This window comes from Geotrypetes seraphini, chromosome 17 (assembly GCF_902459505.1).
Source record: "Geotrypetes seraphini chromosome 17, aGeoSer1.1, whole genome shotgun sequence".
In the NCBI taxonomy this organism is placed as follows: Eukaryota; Metazoa; Chordata; class Amphibia; order Gymnophiona; family Dermophiidae; genus Geotrypetes; species Geotrypetes seraphini.
Genome location: NC_047100.1, coordinates 28,425,784 through 28,446,022, shown reverse-complemented (window position 1 = coordinate 28,446,022; position 20,239 = coordinate 28,425,784). Strand labels below are relative to the sequence as shown.

Here is a 20,239-nt window from a genome sequence, read left to right as displayed (position 1 = left end):
TGAAGAGACCTTGAGGTAGTAGAGCAGGGCTGCCCAAGTCCGGTCCTCGAGATCTACTGGCATGCCAGGTTTTCTGAACATGCATGAGAGAGATTTGCCTGCACTGCCTTCTTGGTACTCAAATCTCTCTCATGCATGTTCATTGCGGATATCCAGAAAACCTAGCCTGCCAGTAGATCTCGAGGACCGGCCTTTAGTAGAAGGTCTTCATCACTGCTCAACCTAGTATTCATATCAGAACTATTGGAGGGAGCTGCGGTTTGTCACTCCTATCTCTCCCAATGCTTAGACTGAGCTGAGCTAGAGGGAAAGAAAATTAGGGGGAAAAGGTTGAAGGGGCAAATGCAAGAAACGTACAATCATCAATGCAAGTTTTTTATTATAAAAATTATGACATCTTTTCTGAAAGATCAAATGTTACAGCACTGTGTAAAAACTCCACTTGAGTAAAAAAGCTGCAGGATTCCCTCTTCTGAAAGCTCCCTCTGGCTGGAAGTGTTGGGCCCCACAGAATCCGAGGAGCCCACAGACTCAGGTGGAAACAGTTTGGTGCGTCTTGCTCAGAGAGGGCAAACTGCAGCTCAGAAGCCCAAAGCATGCCGCTTTTACACCTTTTATACAGTATGTACGGAAACCCAAAACAAGGGCCATATGATTCGCAGTCCTTATGTTCTCACAGTCCAACAGTATGTTTGGTTGTTTTTTTCTTTTTTTTTTCCTTTTCTTAAGAAAGTGATTTTTTGTTTGTTTGTTTGAATAGTTTAAAAATAACTTCCTTGGGTCAAACACCTGATTTCACTTCTGAAATTCTGTAACAGTCGCACAACAAAAGGAAGGGGAAGGGGAAAAGAAAGAGGCTGCAAGCGAGAAAAACAGAGAGGGAAAGGAGGGAGAGACTCACAGCATTATCTTGTCAAAAGAAAAAAAAAAGGTGAAGTCACTGCAGCACCATGGATTATAATGTTTGTATATTAGCTAACCTACAATGGTTATAACTGAATATAAAAGTAGATAAGTAAAAATATCTTAAGGTCAGATATTACAGTAAACAAGAGAGAGAAATAAGCTGGCATTCATATGGAATTTAACAGACTGGGCACACAGCCGAAGCGGGTGGCAGCACTAACCTTAGAGGTAAATCTGTGCTGTCCGGAGAAGAAGTGGTGCCGGGCCCTCCCCACCGGAGTCCGTATTCAGTAGCTGGATTTGCACCAGAGCAAAGGCTTCGCCGTGATAAAGGGAAGACCAAGGAAGAGTGGCAACTATGTCAAACTAATACAGTGCTAACAGCCATGAGTGCTACCTCAGTTTGGCTTTCCAGATGACGACCTTTCACCCCCCCTCCCTGCACATTAAGCCACACTTCAGCATGGAGGATACAGTTAGCACTCACCCCTATTGCCTGCTCCGTGTTTTTCTAAGCCAAGATGGCTTTGGAATCATCAGAAACTTTGTGTCTCCTTCAAGTGCTAATCTCCATAAAAATTAGAATTCCGTTTCTTTGGAATTCTAGACAAGATAAATGCTCTAACTTCGGTCCACCCTCCCTTCTTCGAACACTGACTTACAATCACACGCTTGCCCTTCACGCACCGCAGCCACACCAAACAAGGTCCAAAAGACCTCCACCAACATCCAGACGCTGCCCATGCATAGACTGTGTCTGTCAGTGAACGAACCAACACTTCCTCTAGGACAGGCTGAGAGGGCTTGCTGTCTGCCAATCTGTTTCGAGTCTGGAATGATCATCTACAGAATTAAACACCTCTGCTAAAACGTTGTCAGAACCCAATGCTACAAAATACAGGTGGCTTACCTTTTTAAGACCTCCCTCCCCATCTTTGTCCCCACATATTTTTTTTGTGTTTTTTGTTATTCATATAAAAATCGTCTTTACTGCACAAGTGACTACAGGAGGTTCTGATAGAGAAACTGGACACTGCCATACAATCTTAGAGAATCTTTCCCATGATTTTTTTTCTTTTCCAGAATGTTCAGAAACAGCAGCATTAGAGCTGTTTACAAGTCTTGCATGTATATTTTTACACCTGCCAATGTCACGAGACCAAAACTTTGCCTTTTGGTCTCACTTTCACACTACAGTTCTTGGACTCTCTGGCCTCTGAACCACCAGTGTCAGGTGCTAGTCTAACACTGGGGCCAAGAGCTGCTCCTGGAGGCCAGCCAAATGGCCTAGGGTCTGTTGCTGTCATGCTGTATGCCCTGTATGGCTCTACGAAAGTCCTGTCTGCGTTTTCACACCTGACCCTTGCAGCTGTTGTAGGCGATACGGATGGACTCCGACCCCACGCTGTGGATAGTGCTGGGAGCTGGAAACTGCTGATACCCTGGAGGCCGGATACAGAGCAGACTGCCCAGAGCTGGACAGACTTATCGTCCGTAAGTCTGAGTGTAGGGATCGTGAGCCCTGGGGTGCTAAGATGGAGCTTGAAGCACCAGTGCTGAGTTGAGAGTCTGAAGGTAAAGAGTCCATGTTAATTTGATGTGCCGGGCTCGTGGCACTGCCAGTGTGGCTATGGAGGGATCTTTTCTTTAGGAGGCTGATGCTTGCGCTGCTCCCAGAATGCTGTTGGCTGCTGTAACTCCCAGAGTTCATGGTGCATTGAGTCAGAGAGGAGGACGAGGAGGATGAGGAGTCTGTGGAAGCAGAGTGTGCAGGGCTGTGATAGGAAGTGGACGGAAAAGGGGATTCAGTGAGCCCATGGCCTGCTCTCTGCAGTGAAGCTCGATAGCTGTATCCAGGAGATGGAACAGTATGTCCTCTGTATGGGGAGGAATTCTGTTGGAAAATGTTCACCGATTCCGGCTGGGGACTGTCAGACTGTAAGAGCTAAACAGACAAGAGATAGTCAATTATATGCGCAGACTTATCCCGTCCTTTCGCCCTAAGTCTCATGAACAAGAAATTACAACATCATTAAATTAAGTACCTGCAACATTGGAAAATTAGGGAAATCTCTTTACTTTAAAATTACTGAGCCTTGGAATAATTTTGCCGTCCAGCTGTGTAACATCTGAAAACTTGGCTATTTTCAAAAATGTTAATTTCGCTGCTCTATGACAGTCCTGGGAGTAAAACTGGATCCATGACTTACAATGGGTTGTCAGGTGGTAAAGACAGTGCAAATATGTTTTGCACAAATACATTTATTGCATCGTTTAAAACCAATGTTGTTACCGTTTGACTTTCGTGCTGTTGTACAAGCAATGATCTTGTCGCGTCTGGACTACTGCAACGTCCTGTACCTGGGAATAACTAAGACCAGGTGCAGAATGCTGCGGCTAGACTGATAACTGGAACATCAAGATATCAGCATATTACTCCATATCTTCGACAATTGCATTGGCTGCCAGTTGCATTCAGAATTCAATACAAAGTAATTATGATGTCACCAATTTTTCTATCTACGATTCTTGAATTTTTTAAGGGTTTGATGTCCGAGTATCAGCCATTAAGATCATTGCGCTCTGAAAGTTCAGCATGGCTGAAAACGAAGGCTAACCCTAAAATATGTGGAAACGGATGCCATGACTTTTACATATGCAGGGGTGGTCAAATCCAAAAATAGAGAGATAACAGCTCATTTAGGAAAATGCTGAAAACACAATTATTTGTAAATGCATTTCTTTGAGAAATTGATTTCATGTAAGGATTGAATCTGTTTGTTTTGTTCTTACCTTTTTCAGAATTTTATAATATTTTATGTTGTGTAACTATTTGTAAACCGTTTTGGAATAAAACGGTATATACATTTAAAAAATAAATAAATACATTTCTTGCAAACCGTACCGAGATCTGTCCTTATAGAGAAGATGCGGTATGTAAGCTTAAGGTTTAGTTTCAGTTTGCCAATTCTTTTCAAATGAATGTCACCCTATGAGGTAAAGATCCCGATTTAATGAGTAACAGTGACCTTTTACACTACAGTATGACCAAAGGCTTTCCTTATTTTCCTCCTTCATGAAAGATGAGAAGGAACAATGTAACACTGATCTATTGCGTTCCTCTTACCTGGTAGGTGTACCTGGATGGGCTGTAAACTGATGGTCCTTTGGCAAGAGCCATTCCAAGAGTGTCAGATGTATCACTCTCCATGGGATCTACAGGACATAAAGAGCCACAGACATTAATCTCCCGTCTACGACAAACTAGCAGGTTTAAATGATTTAATCAGTAGTTACAAAAGTCATCAAGATGCCACATTTTAGAAAGTTCCTCTGACTGTTATGGATTATGTATAAGGTTACTAAAAACAGAGAAGGTAGAATCTCTAACCAGATTAATAAACCTGTCAAGACAACGAGTCTGCCATAAGGGTCCCCAAAGTCTTTAAATGCTCTTAGGCCTCATCTATCTTTTAAAATGATTTAATAAATTTTGGTCAGGCTAAAATGATATGCTTCTCATCATTCTGACTTTCTTCATCATTACAATGTTTTCTCTTTTTAGTTTTTATATTTAAGTATTTTATTGATTTCAATATAATATCAAGTAAAACTAGTACAGAAAGCAAATTTAACCAAACATTCTACAATCATATAAATCCATACTTAACAAATTAAGTAGTTTACAAGAAAAAATACTAATATGGTGAAATTAGCTCAAGTCCTCTTTAGATCCAAGAATTAATTTGCGAGAAAAAACAAGAAAACAACCAAAAGAAGTAAAAGTGTGCCTATAGATCGGGTTGGGAGTTACTATTTTCTTTAGAGCTCAAGTTGAATTTTCTCCTTGTCCAGAGGGGACATAGCCAGAAAATTAATCAAATGTTGAGGCTCAAAGAATACATATTTAATGGAATGATAACTGACAATGCACTTACAAGGATGTCTTAAATAAAAGGTAGCCCCCAAAAAGGTGACCCCCCCGGTTTCAAAAGAAGAAAATCACATCTACGTTTTTGAGTTTCCCCTGAAACATCAGGGAACATTTGAATTTTACAACCAAGAAATTCCTTCTGTTTATTCTTAAAGAATAGTCTCAATAACCAAGATTTTTCTATAGAAAGAGCTAAAGTAGCTACTACTGTTGCAGGTGTTACCACTTCTTTGTCTGACTTCTCCAATATCTCAGAAATATTCAATGTTTGTCCTTCAGTAGGAGCAGGTTGCGACTTTTTACTGGGAAGATAATAGACTTGAGAAAATGGTGGAAGATTATCTTCCGGAACTCCCAATATCTCTTAAGCATATCTCTAGGTGTAATCATAGTTATTCTTGGAAAATTTATCAGTCGCAAGTTATTACTACGCGCAGGATTCTCTAATAGCTCCACTTTTCTTCTAAGATTTAAGTTATCTTTAATTATGGTTTCCTGGAGTTGTTTTGCTGAAACCATATCCTGCTGAATCTTTTGAAGCAAATTTTTTGAAGAAGTCATGTCCACTTTTAATTTTTCCAGTTCTTCTGAATGGCAAATAAGTTTATTTTCAATCTTTTGGAAATTAGGACTAATTACTTTCCCAAAATTTGCCACCAAGTCCCAAAGGGCTTCTAGGGTCACCTGAGGAGGCCTATCCCAGAAAGAAGCTTGCACAGGAGTGCAGAATCTCTCACCTTCCTTAAGGTATGCTGGCTTCTGTTCTTTCTGTTTCAATCCTCCTCCAGCTGTTAAATTCCCCACGGTGTCTTCTCCGGAGATAATCCGAACCGGGATCTCCGTTTTCAGGCTCTCCGATGTTAAATCTCCTGCCTCCGGGGAGAGTACTACCCCTTCTTCCAGGGTTTCCTGACCCCTGGGAGAGGTAGCCAACTGTGGTGGAGGAGGCGGTGCTTTGACATCCGGCCTCAGAGTGGTATCTGGCCCAAGAGGTATCCTGTCAGTCTCGCTCACTCGCGGGATCCTCAGTGGGCTGGCTTCCGGACTCTGCGATGCAGCTCCCTACATCCTCCTTAGCAGCTCCTCGATGTTGCCAAGGGAGGGACTCTCGGAGCGTTGCGAGGCACCAGCAACGCTCCTGCCTCTCCTTTTCGGAATCGCTCCAAAGAAAAAAGAGAAACCCAGCTGAAAACAACCGTCATCCACAAGAAAGCCAGGTACTCAGGAGCGCTTCGGTCAGAGCATTAACCCGATCGTTCAGGCAGCAGCCATCTTGGATCTGTTTTTCCCATTACAATGTTTTCTCATTACTCTCCTGAAGCACAGGAGGCAAAAATGAAGTGGTCTTCACTAATTTTTTTACATTGGGGACACTCTGAATCCAATGAGCTGAAGAAGAGTTACCAAACATCTTCCCATGAGAGGGAACACCACTTATGACTAGTATGTGTCAATGATATCCCCTCCACCAGCCCGTCTTCAAACTGTTTATTGGGTGAATCTTCAAGGAGGGAGACATTTCCAAATGTATTCTTTCACCTATTGAGAAATGTCTTGTTCTTCAAGCATGTGGCTTTCTTCTCTCACTTTTCGCTTTCTTTTTTTTTTAAAAACATGTTCATTGAAAGTGGAAACAGCACAGAAAAGCAAAGTACAAACTCGTGAAAAGTGCTAACATGACATGAAAGCACCAAGGCCCCTAAAAGGAACCTGTCCACTGGAAAACACAGTACTACAGAAAGACAGAAATCAAAACACTCCCAGTATGCTTCAGCAGATTGCAAAAGGTGAAAGGTTCAGAAAAGAAGCAAGATAGAGAGGCAGAATAATGTGGTCTCTAACGGCCACCACTGGCCCCCAGGTCTTGCATTAAACACTGGAATAGAGAGACAGCATGGACTGGAGAAAAGTAGCATAGTTTAGTTTCATTTCATATTTGCCACACTGCTCTTCAGTTTAGAATGTAGATATTAAAAGATTAAAAAAAAGAAAAAGACGACAGCGGACGTACCCCTCCTTAAAAGCCTGCACAAATTAAAAGGGTTTCAGGATAGCCTTACATTTTTTATTGGACGTTTTTATCCTCAAGTAATGTGGAACAGAATAAAATGCTAAACGACAGGTATAATCCAAATCAGCATGGAGAGTTTTGGGCACCATTAGCAAAATTCTTGTGTTGACCCCCTAGCGATATAAAAATTGATTAAAAAGGGAAAGAGATTGAGACTTGCATACTGCCTTACTGTAGCTTTACAACCACACTCAAAGCGGTTTACATCCAGGTATTTCAAGCATTTCCCTCTCTGTCCCGGCAGGCTCACAATGGAAGATTAGGTAACTTGACCAGGGTCACAAGGAGCAGCATGGAGTTCGAATGCACCACCTCAGTGTACTGAGGCTGTAGCTTTAACCACTACGCCTCACAAATCTCTAATGAAATACACATATGCTGTATGCTTGAGAGGTGAATGAAGTGGAGACCGGTCAAGAGACAGGAAAGCAAGTTTGTGTGTCAACGTGTAAAATCACGCATGCAAGCCTGAAAACTCTACTGGCCACATAGTACTTAGAAAGGCAAGGCCTGAAAACAAATAAGAAAAATTTCTAGGCATAATCACTTTAAGGAGCAGAAAAGTAGCCCAATGCTTAGAGCAGTGGACTGAGAACCTGAAGGCCCAGGTTCAAATCCCATGGAAGCTCCCTGTGGTCTTGGGCAAGTCAGAACCCTCCATACCTTGAGAGAAGCATTGGCATCACTGTGGGGTGACCAGGAATCAACTCTGTTTTGGAAGCATTATCACTGCTTGTTAATTGAGAATGACCAAAACATCACTATCTTAATATCAGAGAAAGTGTTCCAATGATATCAGAATGGGGAAGGGTTGAGTGATTAAGAGAGGACATCTACTACAACAAATATGAAAACAGAGAAAAATGTTTAGAGACAAAAGAAATGGCACCTAAGGATCAGGAGAAAAAGCAGACAAAAAGAATTAGCAATTGCTGTCTGAAATAGAGAGTTGCACGGGGACAGAAATCACACCCATCCCCGCCAGGATCCTTTCCGTCCCCACCCGTCCCCACAAGGAATTACCTCCATCCCCGCCCGTCCCCATAAAAAGCAGCAATTACTTCTGACAGGATCATCAATTCCACAGTTTCTTTCATGCTTGTGCTGCTGTTTTCCTTGTGGAATCTCTTTGGTGGAATCCTTTTTTTGTTTTCTGTTCAGGTAATTAACTTATAAACCCCCTCTTTTACTAAGGCTGATGAGTCCATTATATTATATGGACGAACCCTGCTTCCTAAGCCTTCCATCCCCGTGGGAGTCCCGTTGGCTAGAGAGGGGTCCCCGTGGGAGTCCCGTGGGCCAGAGGGGGGTCCCCGTGGGAGTCCCGTGGGTTAGGGGGGATTCCCGCGGGAACCCCACGGGATTCCCGCAATCCCCGTTCCCATGCAGACCTCTAGTCTGAAACTCAAGGCAATACCCAAACAGCAAAATCAGACCAAGGGCCATCAAGCCCAGCTATCCACTCTCCAACCAGCTTGCAAGGACATAAGCTCTTCCAAGTCTGTCTGGCTAATAATATTTTATGGATTTTCCCTTCAAGAACTTATCTAATTCTGTTAAGTTGGTCGCCTTGACATCCTTCAGCAGCAGATTTCATGGCTTATCTGAGAAAAGGGAAAATACTCTGATGTATTTACCTGGCTCCTTCTCTGTCAGGCTCTCTCGATTAGGAGAAGGCTCGCCCCTCTGAGACACTTTCACCCCACTTCGTAACACCCTTTCCAGGATTCCTCGCCCTTCTCTGAGGCGCTCCACAGATGTTGGGACCATCCTGAAACAGGAAGCAATTATAAATTTAAGAGATGCATATAAAGAATCACTAAGAACATACGGCTGTGCATGTAATGACTAGTTATCAGAACACAGCTTGAATGTTGCACATATTGAAGAAAAAGCACAGTTACTTACCGTAACAGGTGTTATCCAGGGACAGCAGGCAGATATTCTTGACTGATGGGTGACGGCACCGACGGAGCCCCGGTACGGACAATTTTAGAGTGATTGCACTCTAAGAACTTGGAAAGTTCTGGCATGCCGCACCGCGCACGCGCGAGTGCCTTCCCGCCCGACAGAGGCGCGCGGTCCCCAGTTATGATAAGCCAGCTAAGAAGCCAACCCGGGGAGGTGGGTGGGACGCAAGAATATCTGCCTGCTGTCCCTGGATAACACCTGTTATGGTAAGTAACTGTGCTTTATCCCAGGACAAGCAGGCAGCATATTCTTGACTGATGGGTGACCTCCAAGCTAACAAAAAGAGGGATGGAGGGAAGGTTGGCCATTAGGAAAACAAATTTTGCAAAACAGATTGGCCGAAGTGTCCATCCCGTCTGGAGAATGCATCCAGACAATAATGAGATGTAAAAGTATGAACTGAGGACCAAGTAGCAGCCTTGCAGATTTCCTCAATAGGAGTGGAACGGAGGAAAGCTACAGATGCTGCCATTGCTCGGACTCTATGGGCCGTGACAGAACCTTCCAGTGTCAGTCCGGTCTGAGCATAACAGAATGAAATGCACGCTGCCAGCCAATTAGACAACATACGTTTAGAAACAGGACGTCCCAATTTATTCGGATCAAAGGACAGAAAGAGTTGGGGAACTGATCTGTGGGGTTTCGTACGCTCTAGATAGTAAGCTAGAGCCCTTTTACAATCCAAAGTATGCAGAGCTTGTTCCCCAGAATGAGAATGAGGTTTTGGAAAGAAAACAGGCAGAACAATGGATTGGTTGAGATGGAATTCAGAGACAACCTTAGGGAGAAACTTTGGATGTGTACGCAGAACCACCTTGTCATGGTGAAAGACCGTAAAAGGTGGATCTGCAACCAGTGCATGAAGCTCACTGACTCTCCTGGCAGAGGTAAGAGCAATAAGGAAAAGTACCTTCCAAGTGAGAAACTTGAAAGGAGAGGTAGCCAAAGGTTCAAATGGAGGCTTCATTAAGGCGGAAAGAACCACATTGAGATCCCAGATAACGGGAGGGGCTTTAAGAGGTGGTTTCACATTGAAAAGACCCCGCATGAACCTGGACACCAGGGGATGAGCTGAGAGAAGTTTTCCATGGACCGGCTCATGAAAAGCAGCAATGGCACTGAGGTGGACTCTGATGGAAGAAGACTTAAGGCCAGAGTCAGACAAAGAAAGCAAATAATCCAACAACGTCTCCACTGCCAGGGAAGTGGGATCAAGATGATGAAGAAGACACCAGGAAGAAAATCTCGTCCACTTCTGATGGTAACATTGCAGAGTGGCTGGTTTCCTGGAGGCATCAATAATGGAACGAACAGGCTGAGACAAAAGAGTATCATGAGAGGTCAGCCCGAGAGATACCAAGCTGTCAGGTGCAGAGACTGGAGGTTGGGATGTAGAAGGGTCTCCTGATCCTGTGTAAGCAGAGAAGGAAACAGAGGAAGAAGAAAAGGTTCCCTGGAACTGAGTTGAAGTAGAAGGGAGAACCAATGTTGCCTGGGCCACCTCGGAGCAATCAGAATCATGGTGGCTCGTTCCCTCTTGAGCTTGAACAAGGTTCTTATCATGAGAGGCAGAGGAGGGAAAGCGTACAGGAACAGATTGGACCAGTCGAGTAGAAATGCATCCGCTGCCAGACGGTGAGGAGAGTAGAGTCTGGAGCAGAATAGGGGCAGCTGGTGATTGTGAGGAGCTGCAAAGAGGTCTATCTGAGGAGTGCCCCATTGAGCGAAGATAGACTGTAGAGTTACAGGATCGAGTGTCCACTCGTGAGGCTGGAGAATTCTGCTGAGCTTGTCCGCTAAGGAATTCTGTTCTCCCTGAATGTAGATAGCTTTCAGGAATAGATGGTGATTTATGGCCCAAGTCCAGATCTTCTGGGCTTCCTGGCATAAGAGGCGAGAGCCTGTCCCACCTTGTTTGTTGATGTAGTACATGGCCACTTGATTGTCTGTGCACAGCAGAAGGACCTGAGGAAAGAGAAGATGTTGGAAGGCCTTGAGGGCATAAAACATCGCTCTGAGTTCCAGAAAATTGATGTGATGCTTCTTTTCCTGGGCTGTCCAAAGACCTTGAGTCTGGAACTCGTTCAAATGAGCTCCCCATGCATAAGGAGAGGCGTCGGTGGTGATGACTAGTTGATGAGGAGGTTGATGGAACAGAAGACCTCTGGATAGATTTGAGGATACCAACCACCATTGTAGAGACTGACGAAGAGATGATGTCACAGATATGTGTCGTGAGCAAGGATCCGTCGCTTGGGACCACTGAGTAGCAAGGGTCCATTGAGGAGTGCGCAGGTGAAGACGTGCGAGGGGTGTGACATGGACTGTGGATGCCATGTGACCCAAGAGTATCATCATTTGTTTGGCCGAGATGGAATGTTGTGGAAGCACCTGCTGACATAGAGACTGAAGGGTCTGAAGACGATTGGATGGTAGGAATGCTCTCATGAGGAGTGTGTCCAGCATCGCTCCAATGAACTGAAGTCTCTGAGTGGGAATGAGATGAGACTTGGGTAGATTAATCTCGAATCCCAGTATTCGTAGAAACAGGATGGTTTGGTTGGTGGCCAGGAGAACTGCTTGAGCGGATGTGGCCTTGATTAACCAGTCGTCCAGGTAAGGGAATACCTGAAGGTGGTGAGAGCGCAGAAAAGCAGCTACCACGATGAGACATTTGGTGAACACCCTTGGAGAGGAAGCAAGACCGAAGGGCAGCACCTTGTATTGGTAATGACATTGATTTATCATGAAGCGGAGATACCGTCTTGAGGTTATATTGATCGGTATGTGAGTGTATGCCTTGAGATCGAGGGAGCATAGCCAGTCGTCTTGATTGAGAAGAGGATAAAGAATGGCTAAGGAAAGCATTTTGAATTTTTCCTTTACCAGATGTTTGTTGAGATCGCGAAGATCCAGAATTGGTCTGAGATCTCCTGTTTTTTTGGGAACTAGAAAATAACGGGAGTAGAATCCCTGCCCCTTTTGATCTAGAGGAACTTCTTCTATAGCGTTCAGAAGGAGGAGGGATTGGACTTCCTGAATAAGGAGGGCAGATTGAGGACTGTTCAAAGCAGACTCTTTTGGCAGGCTTTGGGGCGGAAGAGTCTGAAAGTTGAGAGAGTAGCCGTGGCGGATGATGTTGAGGACCCATTGGTCCGAAGTGATAACTTCCCACCGGCTGAGGAACAGAGAGAGACGACCTCCTATAGGTTGAGGCAGGAGAGCAGATATAGGAGTACTGGCTATACTTTGGAGAATTAAGTCAAAAGGGCTGTGCCTTCTGCTGTGGAGGTGGCTTCACAGGCTGCTGTTGTTGCTGTTGTCTGGGAGGCTGAGTTGTTGCTGCCGCTGCCGCCTGGGTTGCTGAGCTGTTGCTGGCAATGGGCGAGCTGTGAAGCGGCGTTGATAGGCTGACTGTTGTCTAAAAGGCCTTGCTGGGGGGAGGCTTTTTCTTATTTTTAAGCAGGGTATCCCAGCGTGTCTCATGAGCAGAGAGCTTTTGAGTAGTCGAGTCCATGGATTCCCCAAAAAGCTCATCCCCTAGGCACGGGGCGTTGGCTAACCGATCTTGATGATTAACATCAAGTTCAGATACCCGAAGCCAGGCCAGGCGACGCATTGCCACAGACATTGCTGTCGCTCTGGAAGTAAGTTCGAAGGTGTCGTAAATGGACCTAACCATGAACTTACGCAGTTGAAACAGAGACGACAAGCAATGGTGAAAGGATTGTTGTTTCCGTTGGGGAAGGTACTTCTCAAATGAAGCCATGGTGGTAAGGAGATGTTTAAGGTAGAAAGAAAAATGAAAAGCATAATTACCAGCTCTATTTGCCAACATTGCATTTTGGTAGAGCCTCTTACCAAATTTATCCATGGCTTTACCCTCTCTGCCAGGAGGTACAGAAGCATATACACTGGCTCCTGAAGATTTTTTAAGGGTGGATTCGACAAGTAAAGATTCGTGTGGAAGTTGAGGTTTGTCGAACCCAGGAATGGGAATTACTTTGTATAAAGAGTCTAATTTACGTGGGGCCCCTGGAACCGTTAAGGGAGTCTCCAAATTTTTGTAGAAAGTCTCCCTCAAGATGTCGTGAAGAGGGAGCTTCAAAAATTCCTTTGGAGGTTGGTCAAAGTCAAGGGCATCCAAAAAAGCTTTAGACTTTTTGGACTCAGCCTCCAAAGGAATAGACAAAGAGTCACACATATCTTTCAAAAAACTCGAGAAAGATGAAGTGTCATGCCTAGAGGACGGGTCATGTACAGCAGAATCCTCCTCATCTGAGGAACATTCTCCTTCAGAGAGAAAGGGTTCCTCTGAATCTCCCCACAGATCAGGATCCCTGACATGGGAAGAACGGTCCCGAGACTCTGGAGTAGATGGTTCTACATGTCGGGTTTTGCGCACCGACTTACCCGATCTCATCGATACCGAGCCAGGCAATGTAATCGGTGGCACCGGTGCCGAAGTCTGCACCGACTGATGTTGAGCTCTCGGCTCCGGTGCAAGGACTGGCATCGATACCGATGAGGTCGAGTGAAGCGGTACTGAAGGAGTGGATACCGACAGCACAGGCTGTTCCACTATCGGTACCGGCTCAGTGCGGACCGGCACCGGAAGGTTCGGTGCCAGGATAGCTGGAAGGAGCTGTTGTAATTGCTCCTTGAGCTGCACCTGGAGAATGGCCGTAATTCTGTCATCAAGGGATGGCACCGGTACCGCTTTTTTCTTCTGCGGTACCTGCGGTGCCGCTCGACGCCCCGGAGATGAGGAGCCCGATGTCGAGGGACTCACCTCGATAGGGGCGGAGCACTTCCGCTGGCGCCTCACAGTCGGCAGGATTGGACTCGCTGCACTCGAGACCGGAGGACGCTCCAGCGGGGAAGGCTTCTTAGCCGGCTTACCTGAATGTTGGGACGCCGGTGCGGTGTTGCGCGGCGTCGAAGAAGAGGGTGCCGACTAAACTGGTGCCGAAGCCGGAGTCGATGGAACGGGATCGGACATCTCGGCACCGAACAGTAATCGCTGTTGTATTTGGCGATTTTTTAATGTTCGTTTTTTAAGTGTGGCACAGCGGGTGCAGGTGGAGGCCTGATGCTCAGGACCCAAACACTGTAAGCACCAGTTGTGTGGGTCCGTGAGAGATATAGGCCGAGCACACCGCTGGCACTTTTTAAACCCTGGCTGAGGGGGCATGAACGTAAAGACGGCTTCAGCCAAATCGAAGGCCGAGGCCTCGATGGTGGCAGAAGGCCCCGCAGGGGAAAAGCCAAATTGACTAAAAAAGAAAAGTTTTTTTTTTTTTTTTTTAGACAAAAATTAAAGAAAAAGGAAACAGGCAAAAGCCAATGAGGTTTACGCGAGCGGGAAGGCAAGTCAAAAAAATTTTCAACAGCCGTTGAAAAAACGCGTCTTCTTAGCTCCGCGGAAACTAAGAAACTGGGGACCGCGCGCCTCTGTCGGGCGGGAAGGCACTCGCGCGTGTGCGGTGCGGCATGCCAGAACTTTCCAAGTTCTTAGAGTGCAATCACTCTAAAATTGTCCGTACCGGGGCTCCGTCGGTGCCGTCACCCATCAGTCAAGAATATGCTGCCTGCTTGTCCTGGGATAAATAGCATTACTGAAAGATGATGACACAGGATTTGAGGAGGGAAGAAGACAGAATGAATGGGATGACAGTGCAAGTAATATCAAGAGGAAAATACACGGTTATCTAAGCGGTTTACAATCAGGTACTCAATCTTTGCGTGCCGTGATGCCTTACAAAGGCCTGTGAAATATCTAAATCTTATGTATTTTAACATCTTTTTATGCTGGTCCTTTCAAAGATGTCAAACTACAAAACTTCAGCTTTTTCCAGAACCTATATTCTGACTCAAGTTATATATTAAAATACTCTCTCTAGTCTTCTCCATCAAGCTTACAATCTAACTTGGTGCCTGAGGCAACAGAAAAGAATGTGAATTGCTTAAGGTCTGGAGGAGAATTAGCATGGGAAGTACAAATTAAACCCTAGTTTCCCTGATTCAAAACCCACTGTGCAAACCGCTACACTACTCCATCCCCTTCAAAGTTTTATGGGCTTATGATTGCTTTGAATTAAGTAATAAATTACACCTCTGAATTCAGACAATCTTTGAGATTATGAAGAGTTTCCTTACAATAGATTTTGCTCTTGAAAGATGCAAAAATTTACCAGAGGGCTATCCTTACAGAATGCATGCACAGTTTATTAATAAAGACTATTCAACATATTTTAAATATGTGAATCCTCAGTGTGAGGTAGTAAGCTCTAAGGAACAACAACCCAGAAGGGAGAAGGCACCAAGGCTTCACTAGGCCCAGAATAAACCAAAGAAAGACTATTTCTCACCATTTAGGCCAACACTTGTGTGCACGTGCAAAACAGTGTATAACTAAACTGTGAAACAAGTGCGTCAATCAAATAGTCAACAATAATGAGAAAACCCCCCCAGAAATGTCAGCCAAAATTCTAGGAAATGCCAAAATGATTGTCAAAAAAGAGCGCTAAACTTAGCTTAGTAAAAAAGCGCCTCCACAAGACCAGCAGTTTAAATGACGATTTATGTCTCCTTTGATGTATGAGATTTTTTTGATAAACAGTAGGATAATCTGCCAGACCTTGGCATCTCGATTTGGTACCATCAGATATCATCCACTTGTGTGGCTGATTGGATTATGAGAGGACTTACCACCTGCTACTGCTATTCTCTGAAGATCTGCAGTGAGATATGGAGGACCTGGTGTCTCTGGGATCTGGAGGGCTCACTTCTTCAATTTCAGGAGTTGAGGTGTGGGTGGGAGAGGAAAAACCACTTTGTGGAGAGGAAGGGGCCTGTGGATTTGAACCCTGAACACTGGAGCAGTCTGTGTCCGTTCCATTGCTGTTCTGCCGGGTAGGTGTCCCTGTACATTGTACTAAATCACCTCCAGAACAGGAAGTACCCTCCTTGGCTTCCTGTTTCCGTTTACGATATTCCAGTAGAGATACCTGAATGAGAAACACAAAGATTAGGCGTCTAAATATCCCAATGCAAAACACACACTTCCTCAAGGTTCCAGCAAAAGTCTTCATGACTTTCCTTCTTTTACTGTTTCAAGACCATAAGAATTCCTCCCCCTTCAAATAATTTATTTTGCAGTGGATTCCTCCCCCCCCGAGGATAAAATTAATACTTTTTCCAGATCTATTCCATTTGTCATCCAAGTACAATAATGCATAATCTTGCCCCAATTTAACATTTCCTCAATGTCAAATATCTCCCAAAAGGTCATCTTCTCTGCAGACAGCAGCTCTGAAATGCTGTCCTGCCACCGGGGGTCCGGCGTACTGAGAAGTGCGCCAGAAGGGACAAAAATCTGTCCGTTCCAACCCCTGGTCAGACGAGATCTAGAGCCAGGGAGCACCTCAGGCTTATGGTCCTGAACACTAGCCATAAGGTCATCTAAACCCTGGCCAAACAGTTTCAAACCTTTAAAAGGGAACCTGCTCAGCGTAGCCTTTAGCTGAAGGAGCATCCGACCACTGGTGAATCCAAATCATTTGTCGAGCGGACACTGAAGAAGCTCCCAGCTTAGTTCAAGATGCCATAGCCTGTGTCAGTCAAAAAAATTCAGACATGCTCAGGCCACAAGGAAGTGGCCTCCCGCTGTAGCGCAAAGAGAAAGACACTTGAGAACAAAATGCACTCTTCTGTCCTGAACATCCTGCAGAACAACCCCTCCATCTTGAGGAGAAAGAGGTACGCTTGGTGACCTGAGCTACAGCTGAATCCACCATCAGCGGGACCAGGCGCTAGTTGAAGTCTGATGCCCTGTCCACGGATAAGGGAACCCTCCAGGGACTCCCAGGTCTCTAACAGCACTTCTGCCAAAACTGCATTGTCCAGTAAGGAGGCAGACAGCGGAGGCTCAGAACTGTACATTCTGCCTGACACACATGTTCTGAAACCAGGGTCTGTGTTCACAGTGAACCAGAACTAAAGATGGGCAGGCGGCCAGTCTGGAAGAGCCAGCACACCGCCTGGCAATCCGCAAGGTCTTGGAAACAGGCGATAGCAAAGGCACAGACAGTGAAGCAGAAGCAAGGGTGGGGACGAGCTGCCTGCTTTCTGGTACCCAAGCAAAAGAACAAATCGACATGCTGGCATCCGAAGGTGGAGACTGTTGTACTAGAGTCTGAGCGGGAGAAACCCCTTTTACTTTTTTTTTTTCATACAGCCAGATACCTCAGTTCCACAAAATCCAGGGAAAAACAGTCACTAGTGGCCGGAACCGCTCTGTGCGTCTCAGATCTCACAAGATTAGCAGAGTGAGGAAACTTTTTCCAGGAACTGCGCTTGCATTTCGCTAAAACGCTAATTGCACCCAGTTTAGGTGCCCGGACGCAGCAATCGCGACTCTGGTAGAATTAAAGTGCGTTAGGGCCTCTCAGTAGAAGGGGAATGCGGGATCCATACATGTCTCACTCCCCTCGCAGCGCATGGGATACACGGCTGTTAAACTGGCCACCATCCGCCACATCTAAGGCATGAATCCTGAGGTGGCCATCTGTGAAGTTTGGAGCAAAAACGAAGCTTCTAAGTCGAAAAAATATACTTTTTAAAACTCTGAAGAAAATCCAAGCTGGCTACCGCGGGTGCCAATTTTGACTGAAAAATGGCCGTTAAAAATCCAGGAAAATGTGAAAAACGGTGATTTTAGGATTTTACAGATGGGAGGATGACCAGGGCATGCAGGGAAACCTCCCCAAACCCCAATTTGAGCACCCTCTAAAATCGGCAAACTCTGTGACTCACAGACAGCTCTGATACATGTGCTGCAAATGCATTTCAATGACAGCCAGCAATACACAGTGCAAGCACAGGGAGATCAGTACCTCAGGAGCTGGATTAAACTGGATTTTTCAGATCTTCTGACTGCTTCACATTCCCTGTCACCACAGATCATGACCACCAGGACCCCTCAGGGGAATTAAGGAAGACATGTGGTCCGGTTCCGATCCTGGCGTACCTCCACGGAACTGCAGCAGCCTGCGCTCTACCCCTTTGCGGACAAACCAGGGGTGAGATGGCTCCCGATCCAATCCGCAGGCTGTCTAAAGGGCTTACTGCAGTTCAAGCTTACAGAGCACCCTCCAGAAGCAGACAATCTTTAAGGAAAAGTCCGCGCTCTCCCGCCGAAGCAACGCTCTCAGAGTGAATCCGCAGCAGTTGGGCAATACCCACTGCACCGAAGAAAATAAGACTAATAATTGAGAAATAAAATCACGAGCAGAAGAAACTAGAAGTTCCCAGCAAGGCTGCAGAAACAAACTGAATTTCAAGGGGAGTGTCCGCACAGGTGACATCGCAGAGGGGGGTTGGTTTTATTTCTAAGTTCTGCGGTTCATAAACAAAATCGTGCGAGACAACGGCACGCCGACAACTGAGCGCAAGGTTGACAGCGCGCTGAAGAAAAGCACTATTTTAAAGGGTTCCGACGGGGGGTGTTGGTGGGGAACCCCCCTATTTTACTTAACAGACATCGCGCTGGCGTTGTGGGGGGTTTGGGGGGTTGTAACCCCCCTCATTATACTTGAAACCAAACTTTTTGCCTGTTTTTTAGGGAAAAAGTTCAGTTTTAAGTATAATGTGGGGGGTTACAACCCCCCAAACCCCCAACAACGGCAGCGCAATGTCTGTTAAGTAAAATGGGGAGGTTCCCCCACCCACACACCCCTGTCGGAGCCCTTTAAAATAGTGCTTTTCTTCGGCGCACCGTCAACCTTGCGCTCAGTTGTCTGCACTCAGTTGTCTCACGCAATTTAGTCCCGTCACTAAGTTCTGCAGCCAACCCGAGAGTTCAGCCTCCAGAGGGATTGCACAAGAACGCAGTCAGCCCCGATCATGGATAAACTGTCAAAGAGCCACATACCCTGGGCTCAAACCCACTAGCGGATGAACGTGGGGGTGAGCAATGCTCCCAAGGGAACGGTCCTTGAGCTCCTGATCTGAGAATGCAGGCTGTCCAGGTGGATGCACTGCAAAGCAGTCAACTCCCGCAGCCAGAGCTGTCCCGCAAGGGGATCCTCTGCGGCACAAAAATCACGTGAAGTAGCAGAAAAAATACTGAGGAAAAAGGCAAAATAAACACGAGCAGAAAAGACTAGCTCCTACTGTCTTGCTTGTAGGAAGACCACTGGAAGTTGGAGAGCAGTTTAGAGGTAAGAGGAGGATCTCACGAGATGGGATTGACTATCCGAGTGTAACAGGAAGCTCACAGAAGGTAGGACTATTTCTTCACAGGGAGGGTGGTAGATGCCTGAAACCACCTCCCTGTGGAAATGGTGGAGGCCAGAACAATAATGGAAATCCAGAAAATCTAGGATGATTTGAAATCAAGCACCATCACAGTCTTTATTTCTTATTCTTTGAAATAATTCTACTGACTAAAGAAAGAGAGAGAGACTTCCCAGCCTCATTTATAATCAGGTCAGGTTACAGTCTGCCAGGAAACCATGTCCCTGACCCTCTTTGAAAGAGCACAGATCCATCTCAATTTCTCTCCCTGGACAGTTTGCCAATTTGCAGCGTGCTCTGTGGTGCCCAGTTGCAAGATGCACAGAAAACAGTGCTCCAGCAGTAATGAAAGGCAAACACTGCGGCATCTTTAACGTCAGACAAGGTGACTCACGAGAATCCTCCCTCAGCCACGATCCAGTCAGATTATGCAAAGAGCTGCACTAAAATATGCCTGAATCAGCTAGGCTTTCAACACTACACACATTATTTGAATGGGCTAGGTTTTGAAAAAATGAGATCTTGGCATGCTTCCATTTATGCAATACCAAGCATTCTTTACAGTTCTAGGGGCAAGATAGATATATTATCTGAGCAATTTAGCAGATGAGCACTGAACAGGATAGCAGGCAGAGAATACAATGAGCACAGTGTACAGACACTGCCATCCCTCCTGCAACCTCCAGTTTGGGGGTTAAACAAATAAGTCTCGCTATCTACAACATATATGCATATAAGTGAGGAAATCAGCAGTTGGATAAAAGCGTGAATTATGAAAAACCAACATTATTAGCTCACATGGGAAGTCCTTCTGAAAAAATTGCTTCTGTTGCTGACAGTCAAGAAACTGCCATGCTAGCATTAGATCCTCAAGGGCAGGAGGCATTAAAAAGCAGCCTGTATTCCTCAGTTTCAGCAGTGGGCATGAAACAATTTTGAAATACTGATCTCCAAGTTATAAGCAAGCATTCATTTGCTACTTAGCATTTTAACGTTTGCTTGTTATCCGGCAGCTGCTGCCAGCGGCAATGACTTGGCTGGGCAGTCATCCCCATCCA

General features: G+C 45.5%; 1 protein-coding gene across 7 annotated transcripts in view; it reads right to left on the bottom strand.

Moving 5' to 3' along the window:
* Positions 1–361: 361 nt before the first annotated feature.
* Positions 362–20,239, bottom strand: part of SETD5 (SET domain containing 5) — a 158,213-nt gene continuing 138,335 nt past the window's right edge. For all 7 annotated transcript variants that reach the window (XM_033926164.1, XM_033926165.1, XM_033926170.1 and 4 more), the window contains 4 exons: positions 15,594–15,892; positions 8,549–8,682; positions 4,034–4,122; positions 362–2,851 (listed from right to left, as the gene is read on the bottom strand). In XM_033926164.1, the coding sequence (XP_033782055.1) occupies positions 2,234–2,851; positions 4,034–4,122; positions 8,549–8,682; positions 15,594–15,892 (1,140 nt within the window). In that variant the 3' untranslated portion in view covers positions 362–2,233. The remainder of the gene's footprint in view (positions 2,852–4,033; positions 4,123–8,548; positions 8,683–15,593; positions 15,893–20,239) is intronic.